Raw genomic sequence first — 19,754 nt, forward strand, 5'->3', positions numbered from 1 at the left:
GGAGGATGGAGGGAGGAGGGAGAGGAGGGAGAGGAGATGGAGGGAGAGGAGGGAGGGGAGGGGAAGGGAAGGAGAAGGAGGGGGGTTGGGAAGGAGGAGGAAGGAGAGGTAGGGAGGGGAGGAACAGGGTGGAGATGCATGGAGGGAGGAGCAGGATGAAGGGATTGGGATGGAAGGGAAAGGATGGGAGAGGAGCAGAGTGAAAGGGGTGGGGATGGAGGGAGGAGGGAAGGGGTGGAGATGAAGGGAAGGGAGGAGAGAGGGTGAAGGGATGGGGATGGAGGGAGGAGGGATGGAGGGAGGAGGGGGAGGGACAGAGGAGGGTGAAGGAGAGGGACAGAGGGAGGAGGGTGAAGGGGAGGGATGGAGGGAGGGTGGAGGGATGGAGGGAGGGTGGAGGGATGGAGGGAGGAGGGTGAAGGGGAGGGAAGGAGGGAGGAGGGTGGAGAGGGATGGAGGGGCAGAGGGAGTGTGAAGGGGAGGGATGAAGGGAGGAGGGTGAAGGAGAGGGATGGAGGGGCAGAGGGAGGGTGAAGGGGTGGGACAGAGGGATGGAGGGTTGGGGAAGATGAAGGGGAGGGACAAAGGGAGGAGAAGGGAATGGAGGTTGGGTGAAGGGGAGGGATGATGGGAGGAGGGAGGGTGGTGAATAGGGAGGGAGGAGAGAGGATGAAGGTGGAGAGACTGAGGGAGGGTGAAGGGGAGGGAGGGAGAGAGGGGAGATGGAGGGGAAGGGAGGGAGAAGGGGAGGGAGGGAGAAGGGGAGGGAAGGAGAAGGGGAGGGAAGGAGAAGGGGAGGAATGGAGGAGGGAGAAGGGAGAGGGACGGAAGGAGGGAAGGAGAAGGGAGAAGGAGGGAGGGTGGTGAATAGGGAGGGAGGAGAGAGGATGAAGGTGGAGAGACTGAGGGAGGGTGAAGGGGAGGGAGGGAGAGAGGGGAGATGGAGGGGAAGGGAGGGAGAAGGGGAGGGAAGGAGGAGGGGAGGGAAGGAGGAGGGAGAAGGGAGAGAGGGACGGAAGGAGGGGGAGGGACGGGAGAAGGGGGAGGGACGGGAGAAGGGGGAGGGACGGGAGAAGGGGGAGGGACGGGAGAAGGGGGAGGGACGGGAGAAGGGGGAGGGACGGGAGAAGGGGGAGGGACGGGAGAAGGGGGAGGGACGGGAGAAGGGGGAGGGACGGGAGAAGGGGGAGGGACGGGAGAAGGGGGAGGGACGGGCTCGGAGCCGCAGCCGCCGCTCAGGAAGTGCCGGCCGCCCTGCCTTCAGCCTCCGTGGGCGGCAGTGCCGGGACTGCCCCAGGTGATGCCCCAGCAGTCGGGCGGCCGCTGCCGGGACCATGTCCGCCCCAGGTAATCACTGGTCAGCGGCCGGACACACAGCGCCGGGACCGGGAAGGAGGGGGGACGGGGAGTCCGCGGGCGGGGGACGGGGAGTCCGCGGGCGGGGGACGGGGAGTCCGCGGGCGGGGGACGGGGAGTCCGCGGGCGGGGGACGGGGAGTCCGCGGGCGGGGGACGGGGAGTCCGCGGGCGGGGGACGGGGAGTCCGCGGGCGGGGGACGGGGAGTCCGCGGGCGGGGGACGGGGAGTCCGCGGGCGGGGGACGGGGAGTCCGCGGGCGGGGGACGGGGAGTCCGCGGGCGGGGGACGGGGAGTCCGCGGGCGGGGGACGGGGAGTCCGCGGGCGGGGGACGGGGAGTCCGCGGGCGGGGGACGGGGAGTCCGCGGGCGGGGGACGGGGAGTCCGCGGGCGGGGGACGGGGAGTCCGCGGGCGGGGGACGGAGGGCGGGAGGGAGAAGGATCCTCCATCCACCCCAGCAGCCGGCGCCGGTCTCCCTGCTCCAAATGATCCGGCTCCTGTCGGTTCTGCTTCCCTCAGCTCAGCGTGGTGGGGGCTCCGCCCCTGACAGCTCTCTCCCAGTCCTCCGCCCTCCCTCTGCCCACTAATCCTTTTCCCTCTGCCCCCAAACCACCCTCTCTCCCAGCACTCTTTTTGCTCCCCAAACCCCCTCTCTCTGCCCCTCCAAAACACCTTTCTCTGTCCTTCCAAATGCCCTCTCTCCCGTCCAGAACCCCACTCTTTCCCCCCCCCGTGCCAGTCACCCTCACTCCTCCCCCCCCCCCCCCCCGTCTCCCACTCTCCCCCTACCTGGTCCACCTCTCCAGTCCCCCAATCTATCCCACTCTTCCCCCCCCCCCCCCCAATGCTCCACTCTCCCACCAGTCAGTTCTCCACACTTCCCATCCTCCACACCCTGGTCCCCCACTCTCTTCTCCCGGTGTACCCCCATCCCTTTTCTTTCCCCCTCCCCAGTCCCCCGCTCTTCATCCCCCCTTCCCCATCCCCATATCAGAAACCGTACAATTAAAACATTCGAACCCTGACCAGTGTTTGCACAGAACCACTGTTTGCTCTGAACGATTTCTTATTTTAACTTTATTTTTTTATATTTGTTTATTTTAACTTGCTAAACAAGCGAAAATGGCCCAACTTCTTTCTTAAAAGTCATCAACTGTAAGTTGAAACTGGGAAGAAGCAATACTCCTGAAATGCAAACACTCCAATGGTCAATTTAAAATAAGGAAGTCAAAAACCCTGCTTTTGTTATCTTGACAAAATGGTTTGAGTCTATTTGAAAGGTTAGGAAAGCATTTGCATCAGATGTTCTTAAATTCTGAATCTTCTTTGATGGCAAGGGATGGCTTGTATGTAGCAGGAACCCAGAGCACTTCAACTGGAGACTATCAGTTGAGAACGATGGTGGCTCTGACACTGAGCATACCTGGTCAGGTTTGCATCACTGGTCGTCACTGGGGGTTTGGAAAATGGTGCTGTTTGATTAGGACATGCGGAGCTTTCAAAACAAGATTGTAAAGAAAGATTGAACTTGGTCTTCTTTTAGGCTACCAGTTATTTGAGGGTATTGGAGGAGAGAGGCCAGCTTGGTTGGAACTTTCCTTTGGTGGGCCAGATTTGGAATATATTTTTGTCAGTGCTGGTGCCCAGCTGAAGGAAAATGCCTCATAGACCAGCCATGGGGAAATGGTGGGGTGGCGTCAATGGGCCAAATTGGCCAATTCTGCTCCTTTGTTTTGTCATTAAACTGAAATGTTTGTCAAGGATGTTACTGGGACTAGAAGGCATGAGTTACAAGGGCTGTTTATCTTGGAGGTTTATTCAAGATTCATATAATAGTGCAGTATTACACAGAATTGCCTTCTACCTGGCAGACACAGAGCTGCTGAGAGTGTTGCCTGGTGTCACTTAGGAGTACGAGAGAGAAAGGCAAAAGAGAGTCCCTTCATAGGCCCTTCTTGCCTTCGGCATCCTCTAGAATCCTGGCCCCGATGCCTGGTTCCCATCAGCCAGCCTCCAGCAGCCCATGTGGGTCCTCCAACCGCAGCCCATGTGGGTCCTCCAACCGCAGCCCGTGTGGGCCCCTCAGCTTCTGAGCCCCTGGCTAGTCTGTTGCCGTGCTATCGGGTTGTTTGCTCTGTATCTCCTTCTCAATGGGGGAGGGGTGGGGTGGTGTTTCTCCCCGTTTTCGGAGTCTCCAACCTCTCGTGCCGGTTTTTGAACACAGGCGCAGACGTCTTGGGCGCAGACCCTGCAGTTGCAAGATTTTAAATGGAAACCTCTTTAACAGGCCGTTTCAAGGCTGTGCAAAGCCATTAGAACAGGGCGGTCGAACCCTACAGAAGGGATCTTTGTTCCCGCTCTCCCTGGTCCACCCCAGCGGCAGCACTTGCTGATATGACATTTTTTCTTTGGCTTGGCTTCGCGGACGAAGATTTATGGAGGGGGTAAAAAGTCCACGTCAGCTGCAGGCTCGTTTGTGGCTGACCAGTCCGATGCGGGACAGGCAGACACGATTGCAGCGGTTGCAAGGGAAAATTGGTTGGTTGGGGTTGGGTGTTGGGTTTTTCCTCCTTTGCCTTTTGTCAGTGAGGTGGGCTCTGCGGTCTTCTTCAAAGGAGGCTGCTGCCCGCCAAACTGTGAGGCACCAAGATGCACGGTTTGAGGCGTTATCAGCCCACTGGCGGTGGTAAATGTGGCAGGCACCAAGAGATTTCTTTAGGCAGTCCTTGTAGCTTTTCTTTGGTGCACCTCTGTCACGGTGGCCAGTGGAGAGCTCGCCATATAATACGATCTTGGGAAGGCGATGGTCCTCCATTCTGGAGACGTGACCCATCCAGCGCAGCTGGATCTTCAGCAGCGTGGACTCGATGCTGTCGACCTCTGCCATCTCGAGTACCTCGACGTTAGGGGTGTGAGCGCTCCAATGGATGTTGAGGATGGAGCGGAGACAACGCTGGTGGAAGCGTTCTAGGAGCCGTAGGTGGTGCCGGTAGAGGACCCATGATTCGGAGCCGAACAGGAGTGTGGGTATGACAACGGCTCTGTATACGCTTATCTTTGTGAGGTTTTTCAGTTGGTTGTTTTTCCAGACTCTTTTGTGTAGTCTTCCAAAGGCGCTATTTGCCTTGGCGAGTCTGTTGTCTATCTCATTGTCGATCCTTGCATCTGATGAAATGGTGCAGCCGAGATAGGTAAACTGGTTGACCGTTTTGAGTTTTGTGTGCCCGATGGAGATGTGGGGGGGCTGGTAGTCATGGTGGGGAGCTGGCTGATGGAGGACCTCAGTTTTCTTCAGGCTGACTTCCAGGCCAAACATTTTGGCAGTTTCCGCAAAGCAGGACGTCAAGCGCTGAAGAGCTGGCTCTGAATGGGCAACTAAAGCGGCATCATCTGCAAAGAGTAGTTCACGGACAAGTTTCTCTTGTGTCTTGGTGTGAGCTTGCAGGCGCCTCAGATTGAAGAGACTGCCATCCGTGCGGTACCGGATGTAAACAGCGTCTTCATTGTTGGGGTCTTTCATGGAATAATACCTAGTGTCGCCGAGAATATTCTCCCAGAATCACAGTGCGGCTTTCGCGCAAACAGAGGAACCACTGACATGGTCTTTGCCCTCAGACAGCTCCAAGAAAAGTGCAGAGAACAAAACAAAGGACTCTACATCACCTTTGTTGACCTCACCAAAGCTTTCAACACCGTGAGCATTAAAAGGCTTTGGCAAATACTAGAGCGCATCGGATGTCCCCCAAAGTTCCTCAACATGATTATCCAACTGCACGAAAACCAACAAGGTTGGGTCAGATACAGCAATGAGCTCTCTGAACCCTTCTCCATTAACAATGGCGTGAAGCAAGGCTGTGTTCTCGCACCAACCCTCTTTTCAATCTTCTTCAGCATGATGCTGAACCAAGCCATGAAAGATATGACATTTAGTGATATGGTAAATGGTTACAATCTCTTTCTCCGGTGAGGGGATGATGTTGAAAGGGGGCCCGATGGGCAACTTAGTTGCATGGGGTGATGGGGTACGTGGAATGAGTTTCCAGAGGAAGTGGTGCAGGTGGGGGCAGTTGTGACGTTCAAAAGAGATTTTATTTGAAGGGGAAATATTTGGAGGGAAATGAACCAAACTCAGGCAAATTTAAGTAGCTCATGTGGAAAACTGGTCAGTATGAGCCAGTTGGGCTGAAGGTCCTGATTCCATGAATGTTAGTGGAGTTGCATGAATGTCAATCTACATTCAACAGGACGCAAACTCATTCCTGCAGGCTCTTCGATGAAGTTTATGTTTAACGAGATCGAGGAGATGGATAATCCATGGTTAATATGATTTGTTCTTTGTAATCAGAAAGGCTGATGTTTCCTGGTGTGTGTTAGTGTAGGTCCTTTTGAGGAACTGCATTATCCAACATGTTCTCAGAGTACTGTTGTCAATTATTCAACATTATCGTGTGGTTAAGGGCAGTTCATTTTGTGTGCTGACACAAGATTAAAATGACAGACCTCAATGTTTAACCATTTCCAATATAGCTGCAGTGTACGCTGGCAGCCTTTATGTGGCTGGCATTACGAGAGGTCAAGATTTCCCTTGTCGACATGTCTGTCTGTGGTCTTATGCACTGCCAGACTGAGACCGCCTGCAAATTGGAGGAACAACACCTCATCTTCCATCTGGGTACCCTCTAACCCAGGGGTGTCAAACTCAAATTCACGGAGGGCCAAAATTAAAAACTTGGACTAAGTCGAGGGCTGAACTAAATAATTATTGAAAATTTTCAACAACATCTGCATGTTTTCTCTTCTTTCAACATATGTAATGTTAAACTTTAGGATATAACTTTAGGAGGATAAAGTTTGCTTGACAAATATCTTGCTATTTGGTCCCTGTGGAGATGTCGTCAGCATTCACAGGCTATGTCCATTTTGGCCTGCATCAGGACTCAGCATTTCCTGCTCACTCCTCAGGCTCTAGGCCTCTATTCACCCTCGACCCACCATCCCTCTACCTGACCAGTCCTTTACCCAACCTCTACTCACCCCTCACTCCACTCGCTCTGCCTCTACCCACCCCATCCTATACATGCCCCTCTACTGCCTCTCCCCTCAACCTGTTCCTCCCTCTACCCGTCTCTCACCCTCTAATCACCCCTCCCCTACTCGCCCTGCCCCTCCCCTTTTACCTCTTCCCTATCCACCTCTCCTTCTACTCATCCCTCCCTCTAACTGCCCTTCGCACCACCATAACTTCCCCTGCCCATTACTCCTCACCCACACCCTCTGCCCACCCCTGCTTACCCACCCACTCAGGCCCAGTGTGCTGCCGATCAGCCTTTGCGGACAGCCACCCTCTCTCTCTTCACGTGCAGGGCCGAACCAGCGTCCCTGGGGTCCGCGTGGGTGCAAGCGCTGAAGGCCGTGGCGACCGGGAGAAGTGCGCTCGCGCTGTGGAAGAGCCGTCCGGTGCCAGTCGCGCGGGGCTCGCGCTGCCCGGGGGCTGTGCGCAGCCTGCCATGCCCGTCGCGCCGACAGGAAATCACAGGCGCTCGCCCATCCGCCGCACCGCTCAACAGGTGGGAGAAGTGACTGGTTGTGCGGGGAGCCTTCCAACTGGCTTGCCGGCTGATGACATCGACAGACTTCTCGTGTTACAATGGGGAAGGATGTGCAATGAAGGGGGAGGATGGTGGGGGTGACATTACCAAAAAACAGCATCGGCTCTCGCTGCAGGGCGGGCCACCTCTAATACATTTTTGAAATGATCTTGCGGGCCAAATATAATTATATCGCGGGCCAAATTTGGCCCGCGGGCCAGAGTTTGACATGTGTGCTCTAACCGGATGGCATGGCCATCGACACATTGACATCTGTTAGCCCTCCCCTCCACCCCGACTTGTGTCTCCTTTCCTCGAGTTCAGTGCTCCTCAACCTTTTTCTTTGCACTCACATTCCACTTTAAGTAATCCCGATGCCATCGGTGCTCTGTGATTAGCAAGGGATTGTTTAAGGTGGTTTGTGGGTGGGAAGAAAAGGTTTGAAAACCTCATTGACTTATTATGTGCACGGTTTCATAACTCCAAAGGAAATGGGCCAGTGACAATTTTTCTCAAGCAAGATATTTTAGTAACAATTGGGTCTAGAGCAGTGGTTCTCGACATTCCCTTCCCACTCACATCCCACCTTAAAGCAACCCCTTACTAATCACAGAGCACCGACGGCATTGGGATTACTTAAAGTGGGATGTGAGTGGAAAGAAAAAGGTTGAGAACCACTAGTCTAACTCTCTCTCTTCCCTTTTCCCCTGTCTCCTTTACCCCAGCTGTGCATTCTCAGAGCCAAATTTACCTCTTCATATCCAATGAACATCTTTTGTCAGTGAGACTGTACTCCTGCCCCGCCTTTTAATTCAGATGCCTGCCTGCTGTTCACTCATAACTTGAAAAAGGGCCCAACATATTGATGATATTTCTTCACCTGCTAAGGACACTGCAAGACCTGCTGAGTTTCTCCAACACAGGTTTTTACAGCAATCACAGCGTCTACAGACTTCCATGTTTCACTCTTCAGGGGTTAGTTTTCGGCCAAGTAGTTAGACTCCCACCCACTCACAGGCCCTGGACTGGGGGTTTATTCTCGACAAAAAGCTTTACCTTGTGCATGTGATGTTGGAGCATGGGTCACTAGTTTCATCCAAAATAGTGGGACAGGGGCTGGTTGTGGTGGTGGAGGAGAGGGGGAGGTGGGGGAAGGGGACTGGGGAGGATGGGGTGGTGGATGTGGGGTGGGAGGTGGGGAAGAGGACGGAAGGATGGGGTGGTGGAGGTGGGGGGGAAGGGGACTGGGGAGGAAGGGGACTGGGGAGGATGGGTTGGTAGAGGTGGGAGGGGAGGTGGAGGTGGGGGGATGGGGAGGAGGGGAAGGGGACTGGGGAGGATGGGGTGGTGGATGTGGAGGGGAGGTGGGGAAGGGGACTGGGGAGGATGGGTTGGTGGAGGTGGGAGAGGAGGTTGCGGGTGTGAATAGGATGGAGGTGGGAGAGAGGAGGTTGAGAAGGGGATGGGGAGAGTGGAGGTGAGAGGGGATGGAGGTTAGTAGGGGTTTGGAGAGGGCTGATGGAGGGTGAAGGTGGGAGGAGGTAGGAAAGGGGGTTGGCAAGGGGTGGGGAGGGAGGTGGGGTTTGGGGAGGGCGGTAGGTGGGAGAAGGGGGTAGGGGAGGGTGGTGACAAAGTGGCCCTTCTGTATTGTGGGGTGTTGGAAACATCGTAGCATCACTCCTTGTTTGGAGGGGGAGAGGGGAAGGATGGTTGGAGGGTGGAGATAAGAGGGCAGTTGGAGGAGGGGTGTGGTGGAGGTGGGAGAGGGGATTGGGGAAGGTGGTTGGACATCATTGGAGGAGGGGCAGTGGGGGAGATTGACATGGTTTTGGTGTCAGTAGATGAGACAGGGGGATGGTGGAAACTGTGGGATAAGGCTACCTGAGGTGACGTTGGGGCGTCATATCAAACCGAACTGAATTTAAAGTATCTTTTTTAACAGAATAATTGACAGGAATAAATTTCTCTTTCAGATCAATCGATTGCACCTGATGTGGTGATTTTGAGCACTGAAGATGCGACCGAGTGGACTGAATATCTTACCAACTTGCTCACGTCAAGGAGTCACTTAGAGATTCTGCCCTACACAGTGAGCGAGAATACCTCATTCTCGAGCCAGGATTGTAATCAGTTTAGACAGGCAAAATGCCTCTTGGTTGTCCTGTCGCCCCAGTTGTTGGACTGGCTTGTGTTCAGTGGGATGGAACAAGGGGTGCATAGGATACTGAGACCAGCACACAAAGTGGTCATCCTGTTTTGTGGGGTGATGGAAACGCCGCATCTCCACACCTTGTTTGTAGACTGGCAGAAGTGGAAGTACCTGAACTGCGATGCTGAGGCCGAGGAGTTTGCAGGTGCTGTGGAAGAAACCATCACCGAGAGTAAGTTTGGAGCTTGACGTTGACCAATTCCAGTGAGGGGTGGGCATGTGCCAGGTTCCCTTCCCTGAACCTTGAACACCAAAGCTCTTTGGGGAAGGAAAACACAAAAGTCTGCAGACACTGTGGTTGAAGTAAAACACGACACTGGAGAAACTCAGCAGGTCAAATTGTGTCCATTATAAAGATGCAGAACCAATGTTTCGGGCTTGAGCCTTTCATGATGTATGATACCTGATACATAACCAGCATATCGAGCTTGAGCTCTTCACCTTGATGAAGGGCTCAAACCCGAAACATTGGTTCTGTATCTTTATCTTTGTAATATATCGGACACAATTTGACCTGCTGAGTTTCTCCAGCATTGTGTATTTACACCAATGTAGCTTTGCGAAGGTTTGGGGTGGAACCTGTGTGATTCTGGTTATCTGATCACAGGGAAAGGTTCTGATCTTGCCTTTTATGAGATATGCCTTTAAGGAAAAATAATTATGCAGTGATCCAGGCAGCATCCGTGGAGAAAATGGTTAGTCAGCGTTTCGGGTCGGGAGCTTTTCTTGAGAGCTGGTCTAACTTGCTGAGGGCTTCTTCCGGCTCCCTTGTCCACTCACCATTCCAGTGCCTGCGTTTCTTGGGCTGTCGTCCGATCCAGGCATCAGGGAGGTCCCAGGTCAGTCTGACGCTTGATCGCTCCAGTTGGCCGCGGTAATCTTGGGGGGGGGAAAACGACGTTTGAGGGTGCCAAATGTCTAGAATCAGGTTTATTGTTGTGACGATGCGTGACAATTTGCGGCAGCAGTTAAGTGGGGTGCAAAAATTCTGATAAATTACATTTCTGTAAATTCACTATTTTAAAAATAAGTAATTACTGCAAAGGAAGAGGAAAAAGGAGTGAGCAAATGTCTGTGGTTCATTGTCCACTCGGAAACCTGACGGCTGAGGGGAAGAAGCTGTTTTGTTGGTACTGGAGGGTGCTCGTCTTCAGGCTACCTTCTTTCTGATGGTAGCAGTGAGGAGAGGGCATGGCCTGGGTGGTGAGGCCCCTTGAGGATAGAGGCTGCTGTCCCAAGACCTGCCTCTTGTCGATGAAGACTAATGCCTATCAAAAAGCCTCGAAATTATTAGTTTTTGGAGGTTGAACAGGGCAAGATTGTTTAGACTGTTTAAAGAATCCGTTCTGTAAGGAGATTATCATTGGTTTTTTTTAAATCAAAAGTGGGATGTTAGAAAAGGGAAAAAAATACGAGGAAGTCTGTAAAGCATCCGGTTCCATGTAAGAGATGGCTTCAAAAAATTAGCTCATGCAGTCATGGACAACCTATTAGTTCGGTGGGAGAATGGTTAGAAAAGAAGTGAATCTGGAGTGTTTTGTCAATAATTAGTCTGTGATTAGGCGGCAGTTCTTGGTCCTCACCCTTTCCACCTTGTTTATCCTGACTTGGGTGAAGGACTAGGGACTAAATATGCTGCCAAAGTTAAAGTGGGGATAGGATGGGGAAGGACCCGTGGCTAAGGAAAGGGGTCTTGGCCGTAGAACTCGAGAGCAGCAGGGATAAGGAGCAGAAATAGACCATTCAGCCCACTGAGTCTATGCCACTATTCAATCACGAGCTGATCCATTTTCCCACTCAGCCCCTCTGTCCGGCCTTCTCCCCACAACCTTTGACGATCTAGCAAGACCCTAGCAATCTCGGAGCTAACAGAGGGAAGCAGCAAGATAGGCTTTCCTCCCTGTTAGCCAGTTATCCTCCCCGTCCCTTCCTTCTTTCCCCACCCCGCCCCCCCCCCCCCCCCCCCCCCCCCCCCATACCTTCCTATTCAGATGCCTGCCTGATTTTTGCTTCGACCTGATGAAGGGCTGGGGCCCGAAACGTTGGTTACCCTTTACTTCCTATGGATGCTGCGTGACCAGCTGAGTTTCTCCAGCACATTTATGTATAGGGCTGATTGATTGAACTGAAGCCCAGTTTTGGGAATGTGGGGTTTCTACGTGGACCTAGAATCAAAGTAATTTCCTAAGTATGGAGAATTATCTAGAAATGGGATGAATAAACACAAATGGAGGGATAAACAATTTGCATTGAAATGTTTGTCCTTGAGGGATGTAAATACTGATAAATGAATCTCTGGAGGTCTTTAGCTTTTAAAAAATGTAGACGTACAGGCCATTTCGACCCACGAGTCCGCGCCGCCCAATTACACACGACTGACTATCACCCCCCCATCCCCCCCACGAGTAGTGGGAAGAAACCGGAGTTCCTGGGGAAAACCCACGCAGACCTGGGGAGAACGTGCAGACTCCTTACAGACCGCACGAGATGTGAACACCAGTCCTGAACATTGCCGCTGTAACAGCATTGTGGTAACTGCTACCCCAGTTCTCAGGAAGGAAGATGTCCAAAGGAGATTTACCAGAATGATTTCCGAGCCAATTTTAAATTAAATCAGTTGCATATGGTGACGTATTTTGTTGAATATGGAAGTGTTTATTCATTCAGGATCTGGGCAAGGCCAGTGTTTATGGCCCGGTGATGGTGAGTGCTTCCTTGAGTGTCATCAGATCTTCTGGTGAACATGGTCCCACTCTGCTGTTGGGCAGGGAGTTTCGGGATTTGGATATTGTTTCCAAGTCAGGATGTTGTGTGAGGTGCAGGTGGGGCTGTGACCATGCGCCTGCAACTCTTGTCCTGCTTCACGGTCAGGGTTGTAGGTTTTAGAGGTACCTCTTGAGTTAGCAAGGGAGGTAAATATAGTGCATTTTATAGCTGGTACACTTTTAAAAATCAAAAATAGACTTTATTCACAATAAATTATTTCCAAAAGGAGTCTATCCCCACCCTTTCATATCCATACATTCCAGTCTCTGTACATTGTTACATTTGATTCTATTTACACCATTACCACCACTGTGGCACCCTGTCGCTTCTTCCTCGCCCCCTCCCCCCCTCCTGCTGTTTGAAGGGCTTCCCCCTCAATCTCAGCCCCTTAGTTCCTGGTAATGCGAGGATTCTCGACCGTTGTCTTTCCCCACAGCGTCCCTCAGCATGGACCCCTGGAACGTGCCAGGCGGCAGCATTCCCTCACCGACATCTCCATGTGCTGTAAGACCCACAGATTTGGAGCCGGCCAAAGTGAGTCTCCCAGCAGTTCTGGATGTCAGACTCTGAGTGTGGCTCCCAGCGACAGGCCGTGGATCAGAGGGTCCTCTGTCACACTTCTGCAGGGAATGAACTGTGACGTACTGCAGCCACTGTGTGTCAGCGTGGAAGGAATCTTGTGTCTGTAAGATTATGAGGGGCATGGATAGGGTGGACAGCCAGCACCTTTTAACAGAAGACATCTGTTTAAGGCAGTGGTTTCAACCTTTGTCTTTCCACTCATGTACCACTTTAAGTAATCCCGATGCCATCGGAGCTCTGTGATTAGTAAGAGATCGTTTAAGGTGGGATGTTGGTGGAAAGAAAAAGTTTTAATCATATCTAATGAACTCATTATGTGCACAGTTTCCTAACTCCAAAGAAAATGGGCCAATGACAATTTTTCTCGAGCAAAATACTTTCATAATAATTTGGTCTAGAGCTGCGGTCTCCAATTTTCCCTTCCCACTCACATCCCACCTTAACCAATCACAAAACACCAATGGCATAGGGATTACTTAAAGTGGGATGTGAGTGGAACGAAAAAGGTGGAGAATCACTGGTTTAAGGTGAATGGAGGAAAGTTTTGGGGAGATGTCAGACAGACAGTGGTGGGTGTTAGAATGTATTGCTGAGGGTGGGAGGGAGGTTGGTGCATGCTAGTTCAATGGGGGCATTCGAAAGACTCTGATGGATGTAAGAAAAACAGAGGATTTTGGGTGTGAGGGAGGGAAAGTTTAGATTGTTATGGAGTAGGTTCACATAGGTCGGGCACAACAATGTTGACTGAAAGGCCTGTACTGGAATGGTCCATGAATGAATGTGTAGGATAGGTAGGGGAACCAGTTACATGAGCTCCTGTTCCTGGACTTGAATGTTGTTGGAGCTGAAGTCATCGAGAGAACTGGGGAATATTCTCTCAAAGTTCAGGGAAGACTGGCCTCCAACAACTGAGGCAATGATGATTTTCCTTTTGCTGCCCACACTTTAGTTTGACCAGGGATTCCTTGAGGTTATATTTGTGTAAATGGTGTCCTGATGTCCAGAGCAGATCGCTCCCACTTTAGCTCTTTGGTCCATATTCGGGCAAGGCATCAGTGAGGAGTGTTGACCACACCGTCCACGGTCTGAAGCGGGGACTGGCTGGGAAGTCATTCAGCAGCTTCAATTCAACTTTCCTGGCCACCACTGATCATTTTTACTGAGACCAAACCTCTTTGAACCGCTAACATTACAGTGAATTTAAATTCTCCTGAGTTTGTGTTGAGATTTGAGCTAACAGCCATGTGAGGTGGAAATTAGAGAAATAAGGAACTTAGAAGGGGTGAATTTTTTTTGTAGATCCTGCTCAAGACATTGGAGTCTTGATCAAGTTCATTTATTACCATCTGACTGTATGTATACAACCCAACAAAACACTGTTTCTCTGGTCTATGGTACATCCACACACAATACACAGCACATAATCATAGCATGTGCATAAAAAATAATTTGAAATAAATACTATTAGTGTGGGAAGATTTACTTGGTTACAGGACACCGTTCATCAATCTCACAGCCAACGGGAAGGTTGTTTCCCTGGCAGCCCTGATTTTGATGCTCCTGTGCCTCCTTCCTGATGGTAGTGGGTCAATGATACTGTGCGCTGGATGGAGAGGGTCCTCGAAAATTCTTTGAGCCCCACTTAAGCAACGTTCCCAGTGAATGTCATCAGTAGAGGAAAGGGAGATGTCTGTGATCTTCTCAGCCGGTTTTATGATCCTCTATATTTGGTTCAAGTCCGATGCTTTGCAGCTACCGACCCACACAGTGATGCAGCCAGACAGGACACTCTCAATTGTGCTCCTGTTAAAGGCTGTCAATATGGGGTCATTAGCCTTGTTCTCTTTCCCCCCCCCACCCACTCAACTCCTTTGGAAGTGTAGGGGCTGCTGCACCTTCCTGCTGAGTGAGGAGGTGTGAGCCCAGGATAGGTCTCCCTTTATATACACACCAAGGAACTTTGTGCTCTCCACTATCTCCACAATAGAATCATTGATGTGCAGTAGAGAGTGGCCGTCCTTCATCCTCCTGAAGTCCACAATCATCTCCTTGAGTCCACGCTGAGGCTCAGGTTGTTTTTTTTGCACCATTCTACCAGCTGTCCGACCTCCTCTGTGTAAGCCGGCATCATTGTTGAAGGGTTCCACCTGAAACGTTGACCATTTTACTGACGCCGCCCGATCGCAAACTTCATCTCTAATGTTCAAGAAGGGAGGGGGCCAGCAGAGAGCAGTTTTGCCTGATGTCAGTGGTTGAGAAGGCATTGGAGTTGATTGCCAAGGATGAGGTTATGGAGTACTTGGAGGCACATGACAGGAGAGGCCAAAGCCAACGAGTTTTCCTGAAGGGACAATCTTGGTTGCCCAACCTATTGGAATTTCTTGAGGAAGTGACAAGCTGGCTGGATAAGGGAGATCCAGTGGATGTTGTGTATTTGGATTTTCAGAAGGCCTTTGACAAGGTGCTGCATGTGAGGCTACTTTAGCAAGATAAAAGCCCAGGCTCTGGACAGGACTTATACTAGCGTGGGTAGAGCATTGGCTGATTGGCAGGAAACAGTTAGAGTAGGGGGATCATATTCTGGATGGCTGCCCGTTGCTAGTGGGGTTTCACAGGGCTTGATTTTGGGGCCATTTCTGATTGATATTTAGATTATGGAATGAATGGCTTTGTGGCCAAGTTTCCAGGTAATACAAAGATAGGTGGAGGAGCAGGTAGTGTTGAGGAAGGATGCAGAAACACTGGGCAGAGAAGATACAAATGAAATACAATTTTGGAACGTGTTCAGTCGTGCACTTTGGCAGAAGAAATAAGCGGGCAGACTGTTTACTAAGTGGAAAGAAAACTGAAAATTCCTAAATGGGAGTCTTTGTGCAGGATACCCTGAGGGGAAACTTGCAGGTGGCATTGGTGTTTAAGAGGGCAAATGGGAAAAGCTGGCATCTATTTCATGAGGATTAGAATATAAGCAAGAAGGTGATGGTGAGGCTTTGCAACTCACTGGAGAGACCTCACGGAGGTTTGTGGGCTCCTCGTTTAGAAAAGGATGTGCTGATGTTGGGGTTCAGAAGAGGTTCACAAATATAATGCCTGGAATTATTAGGAATATATGGCCTGTACTCGTTGGAATTTAGGAGAATGGGGGGATGGGGGGGATCTCATTGAAACATTTTGAATGTTGAAAGATGTGGACAGAGTCGATGTGGAAAGGTTGTTCCCCATGGTGGACGAGTCTAGGACAAGAGGGCACAACTTCAGGATCGAAGGGCACCCACTGCTGAGGAATTTCTTCAGCCAGAGGGTGGTGGAATTTGTTGCCACTGGTGGATATGGAGCCCACTGGGTGTATTTAAGGCAGAGTTTGATAGGTACTTTTTAAAGTATTTTTATTAATTTGATAGAAATATTACATATTAGATATTAATTATTATTTATATAATGCCAATACAGACCACCCGGAGGGGACCGAGGCCTAGAGGAGCAAATCTGTAGGGAGATAGTAGATATTTGTGATAAGCACAGGGTTGTAATTATGGGAGATTTTAATTTTCCACATATAGATTGGGAAACACATTCTGTGAAAGGAATGGATGGGTTAGAGTTTGTGAAATGTGTGCAAGATAGTTTTTTACAACAATATGTAGAGGTGCCGACCAGAGAAGGAGCAGTGTTAGATCTACTGTTGGCAAATGGGATGGGTCAAGTGACGGAGGTTAGTGTTGGCGAGCACTTCGGGTCCAGTGATCATAATGCCATCAGCTTCAATGTCATTATGGAAAGAGAGAAATCAGGGCCAAGGATTGAGGTTTTTGATTGGGGAAAAGCTAGATTTGAGGAGATGCGAAAGGACTTGCAGGGTGTGCATTGGGACAATTTGTTTTATGGGCAGGATGTAGTAGAGAGATGGAAGTCTTTTAAAGATCAGATTTTGAGAGTGCAAAAGCTTTATGTTCCTGTTAGGTTAAAAGGAGGGGCAAAAGGTTTGAGAGAGCCGTGGTTTTCAAGGAATATTGGAAACTTGGTTCGAAGAAAAAGGGAGGCGTACATTAGATATAAGAAGCATGGAGTTAAGGAGATGTTTGAAAGATACATTGAATGTAAGAGGAATCTTAAGAGAGGAATTAGGAAAGCTAAAAGAAGGTACGAGAAAACTATGGCAAGCAGGGTGAAAACTAATCCAAAAGAGTTCTACAAATATGTTAATGGTAAGAGGAAAGCTCGAGACAAAATTGGTCCCTTAGAAAATCAGAGTGGAAAACTGTGTGTGGAACCTAGAGAAATGGGGGAGATATTGAACAGTTTCTTTTCTTCGGTATTCACTAAGGAGAAGGATATTGGGAGATGTGGGATAAAAAAAGCAAATTGGGTAAATATGGGGAATATAGAGATTACAAAAGGTGTAGTTTTAAGGCTTTTGAAGAATATAAAGGTGGATAAGTCTCCGGGACCAGACGGGATCTTCCCCAGGACATTGAGAGAAGTGAAGGAGGAAATAGCAGAGGCTCTGGCGGTAATTTTTCGAATGTCATTAGATATGGGGATAGTGCCGGAGGATTGGCGCATTGCGCATGTGGTTCCGTTATTTAAAAAGGGTTCAAGGAGGAAGCCTGGCAACTATCGGCCTGTAAGTTTGACGTCTGTGGTAGGTAAATTAATGGAGAAAATTCTTAGAGATAGTACTTATAAACATCTGGATAGACAGGGTCTGATCAGGAGCACTCAACATGGATTTGTGGGAGGAAGGTCATGTTTGACCAATCTGATTGAATTTTTTGAAGAGGTGACTAGGAATGTGGATGAGGGTAACGCAGTGGATGTTGTCTATATGGACTTCAGTAAGGCCTTCGATAAGGTACCACATGGAAGGTTAGTTAGGAAGGTGCAGTCTTTAGGTATAAATTTTGAGATAGTCAAATGGATTGAACATTGGCTGAAAGGGAGAGGCCAGAGAGTGGTAGTGGATAATTGTCTGTCAGGTTGGAGGCTGGTGACCAGTGGTGTGCCTCAAGGATCTGTATTGGGCCCATTGTTGTTCGTTATATACATTAATGATCTAGATGATGGGGTGGTGAATTGGATTAGTAAATATGCAGACGATACTAAGATAGGTGGAATAGTGGATAATGAAGAAGGTTTTCTAGGATTGCAGAGGGTTTTGGGCTGCTTAGAAAAGTGGGCTGAAAAATGGCAGATGGAATTTAATGCTGATAAGTGTGAGGTGCTTCATTTTGGTAAGAAGAATCAGAATAGGACATATGTGGTAAATGGGAGAGCATTGAGGAATACAGAAGAGCAGAAAGATTTAGGAGTGACGGTACATCGTTCCCTGAAGGTAGAAACTCACGTGAATAGGGTGGTGAAGAAGGCTTTTAGTATGCTGGCCTTTATCAATCATTGCATGGAATATAGGAGTTGGGAGGTGATGTTGAGATTGTATAAGACGTTGGTGCGGCCTAATTTGGAGTTCTGTGTGCAGTTCTGGTCGCCTAATTATAGGAAGGATATAAACAGAGTGGAGAGAGTGCAGAGAAGGTTTACCAGAATGTTGCCTGGGTTTAAGCATCTGGAGTATGGGGAGAGATTGGACAGATTGGGTCTTTATTCTTTGGAGCGTAGAAGGTTGAGAGGGGATTTGATAGAAGTATTTAAGATTATGAAAGGGATAGACAGAGTGGATGTGGATAGACTATTTCCGTTAAGAGGAGGAAAGATTAAAACAAGAGGACATGAGTTAAGAATTAAGAGGCAGAGGTTTAGAGGTAACATGAGGGGGAACTTCTTTACTCAGAGAGTGGTAGCTGTGTGGAATGATCTTCCGGGAGAAATAGTGGCGGCGGAGTCAATTGTATTATTTAAGAAAAGGTTGGACAGGTATATGGATGAGAGGAAGATGGAGGGTTATGGGCATTGTGCAGGGAGGTGGGATTAGAAAGGGGTGTTTGGTTCGGTGCGGACTAGAAGGGCCTAATGGCCTGTTTCCGTGCTGTAATTGTTATGATTATGACAATATGAGTCACATATTAATTATATATAATTATCAAAAAAGTGAAAAATCCGTATGAGAATTTCACCTCATATTCTGGCACATTGCGATGATCTAAAAAGACCAATCTGTGCTAGTTATATAAAAAAAAAAGGAAAATGAAGACCCCTCTCTTCCCCCCCCCCCACTAAACATGGCCACATGGCTCTCGAACATCAGATAGAAACCCCCAGGGCAGCCCTACCTAAGCCACCAAATGCTGATGAATGGACCCCTTATCTTGTTAGATATGTAACCTTTGACATTAGATCTAATTTTCTCCAAATTCCAGCAAAGACACACCATCCTGTATCCAGTGCTTATGGGCTGGTGCTCTGCTGTCTTCCCACCTGATCCAAATTGCTCGTCAATGAAGAACAATTTTTTTTTAGTTGAATTCAAGGAAATCCTCTCTTCTAGAGAATAACCAAACAAACCCACAAAAGGGCACAGTTCTCATTTCATCTTAAGAACCTGTGATAGAGTTTTAAAGAATTGTTCCCAGTATTATTGCTGTTCAGGACACTCCCAAAATATGAATCGATAGGTTCCTGATTAACCAGGGGCATCAAAGGTCATGGGGCCGGGCAGTGAGGCTAAACGGGGAAAATGAATCAGCTCATGGTTGAATGGTGGGCAGACTTGATGGGCTGAATGGCCTATTTCTGCTCCTATATCTTGTAGTACATATGTGATCATTATGTGCTGTGTGTACTGAGATCCAGAGAAAAGCTGGTTGTATATGTATGGTCAGATGGTAATAAACTTGAACTTGGCCAGGACATATTTGGTGGGCTGAAGGGCCTGTTTCATGCTGCACTTGCCATGAGTCTACGAAACATCAAATGGGAATCGTTACGCTGTTCGTGGTTGGCCAGATGGCACCATTTGAGGCTTTTCTGTCCTCTGTTGCAATGCTGACTCTTGGCCGATGATGCACCTTTACCAATATGAACCAGTATGGAGTTCCATCGAGCAGCCTTGGACAAATAGTTTCCTGACACTCGGCTTTGAAGTCGAGCGGCCACTTAGTTGAGGTGGACGGGACAGTTGCCTTGCAGGAGAGTTGGAAAGGGGGGTGGGGAAGGGTGCAGAGTGGAAGGGTGCGGGATGAAACACAAGAGGTTGAACGTTTTGAATGAGTGAATGGAGAATACATCAGGATTGAGTGGCAGCTGTGAATGCACAGCATACTTCTGCTCAACACAACCACAGGTTCAGTTAGTCAGA

At 49.7% G+C, this 19,754-nt stretch overlaps 1 protein-coding gene across 5 annotated transcripts in view; it reads left to right on the forward strand.

Moving 5' to 3' along the window:
• The first annotated feature begins 1,248 nt into the window (after positions 1 to 1,248).
• The window catches only part of pik3ap1 (phosphoinositide-3-kinase adaptor protein 1), a 141,429-nt gene continuing 122,923 nt past the window's right edge, over positions 1,249 to 19,754 (forward strand). For all 5 annotated transcript variants that reach the window (XM_069885834.1, XM_069885835.1, XM_069885836.1 and 2 more), the window contains exons 1-2: positions 1,249 to 1,347; positions 8,919 to 9,326. In XM_069885834.1, the coding sequence (XP_069741935.1) occupies positions 1,335 to 1,347; positions 8,919 to 9,326 (421 nt within the window). In that variant the 5' untranslated portion in view covers positions 1,249 to 1,334. The remainder of the gene's footprint in view (positions 1,348 to 8,918; positions 9,327 to 19,754) is intronic.

Source organism: Narcine bancroftii, chromosome 6 (assembly GCF_036971445.1).
Source record: "Narcine bancroftii isolate sNarBan1 chromosome 6, sNarBan1.hap1, whole genome shotgun sequence".
Classification (NCBI taxonomy): Eukaryota; Metazoa; Chordata; class Chondrichthyes; order Torpediniformes; family Narcinidae; genus Narcine; species Narcine bancroftii.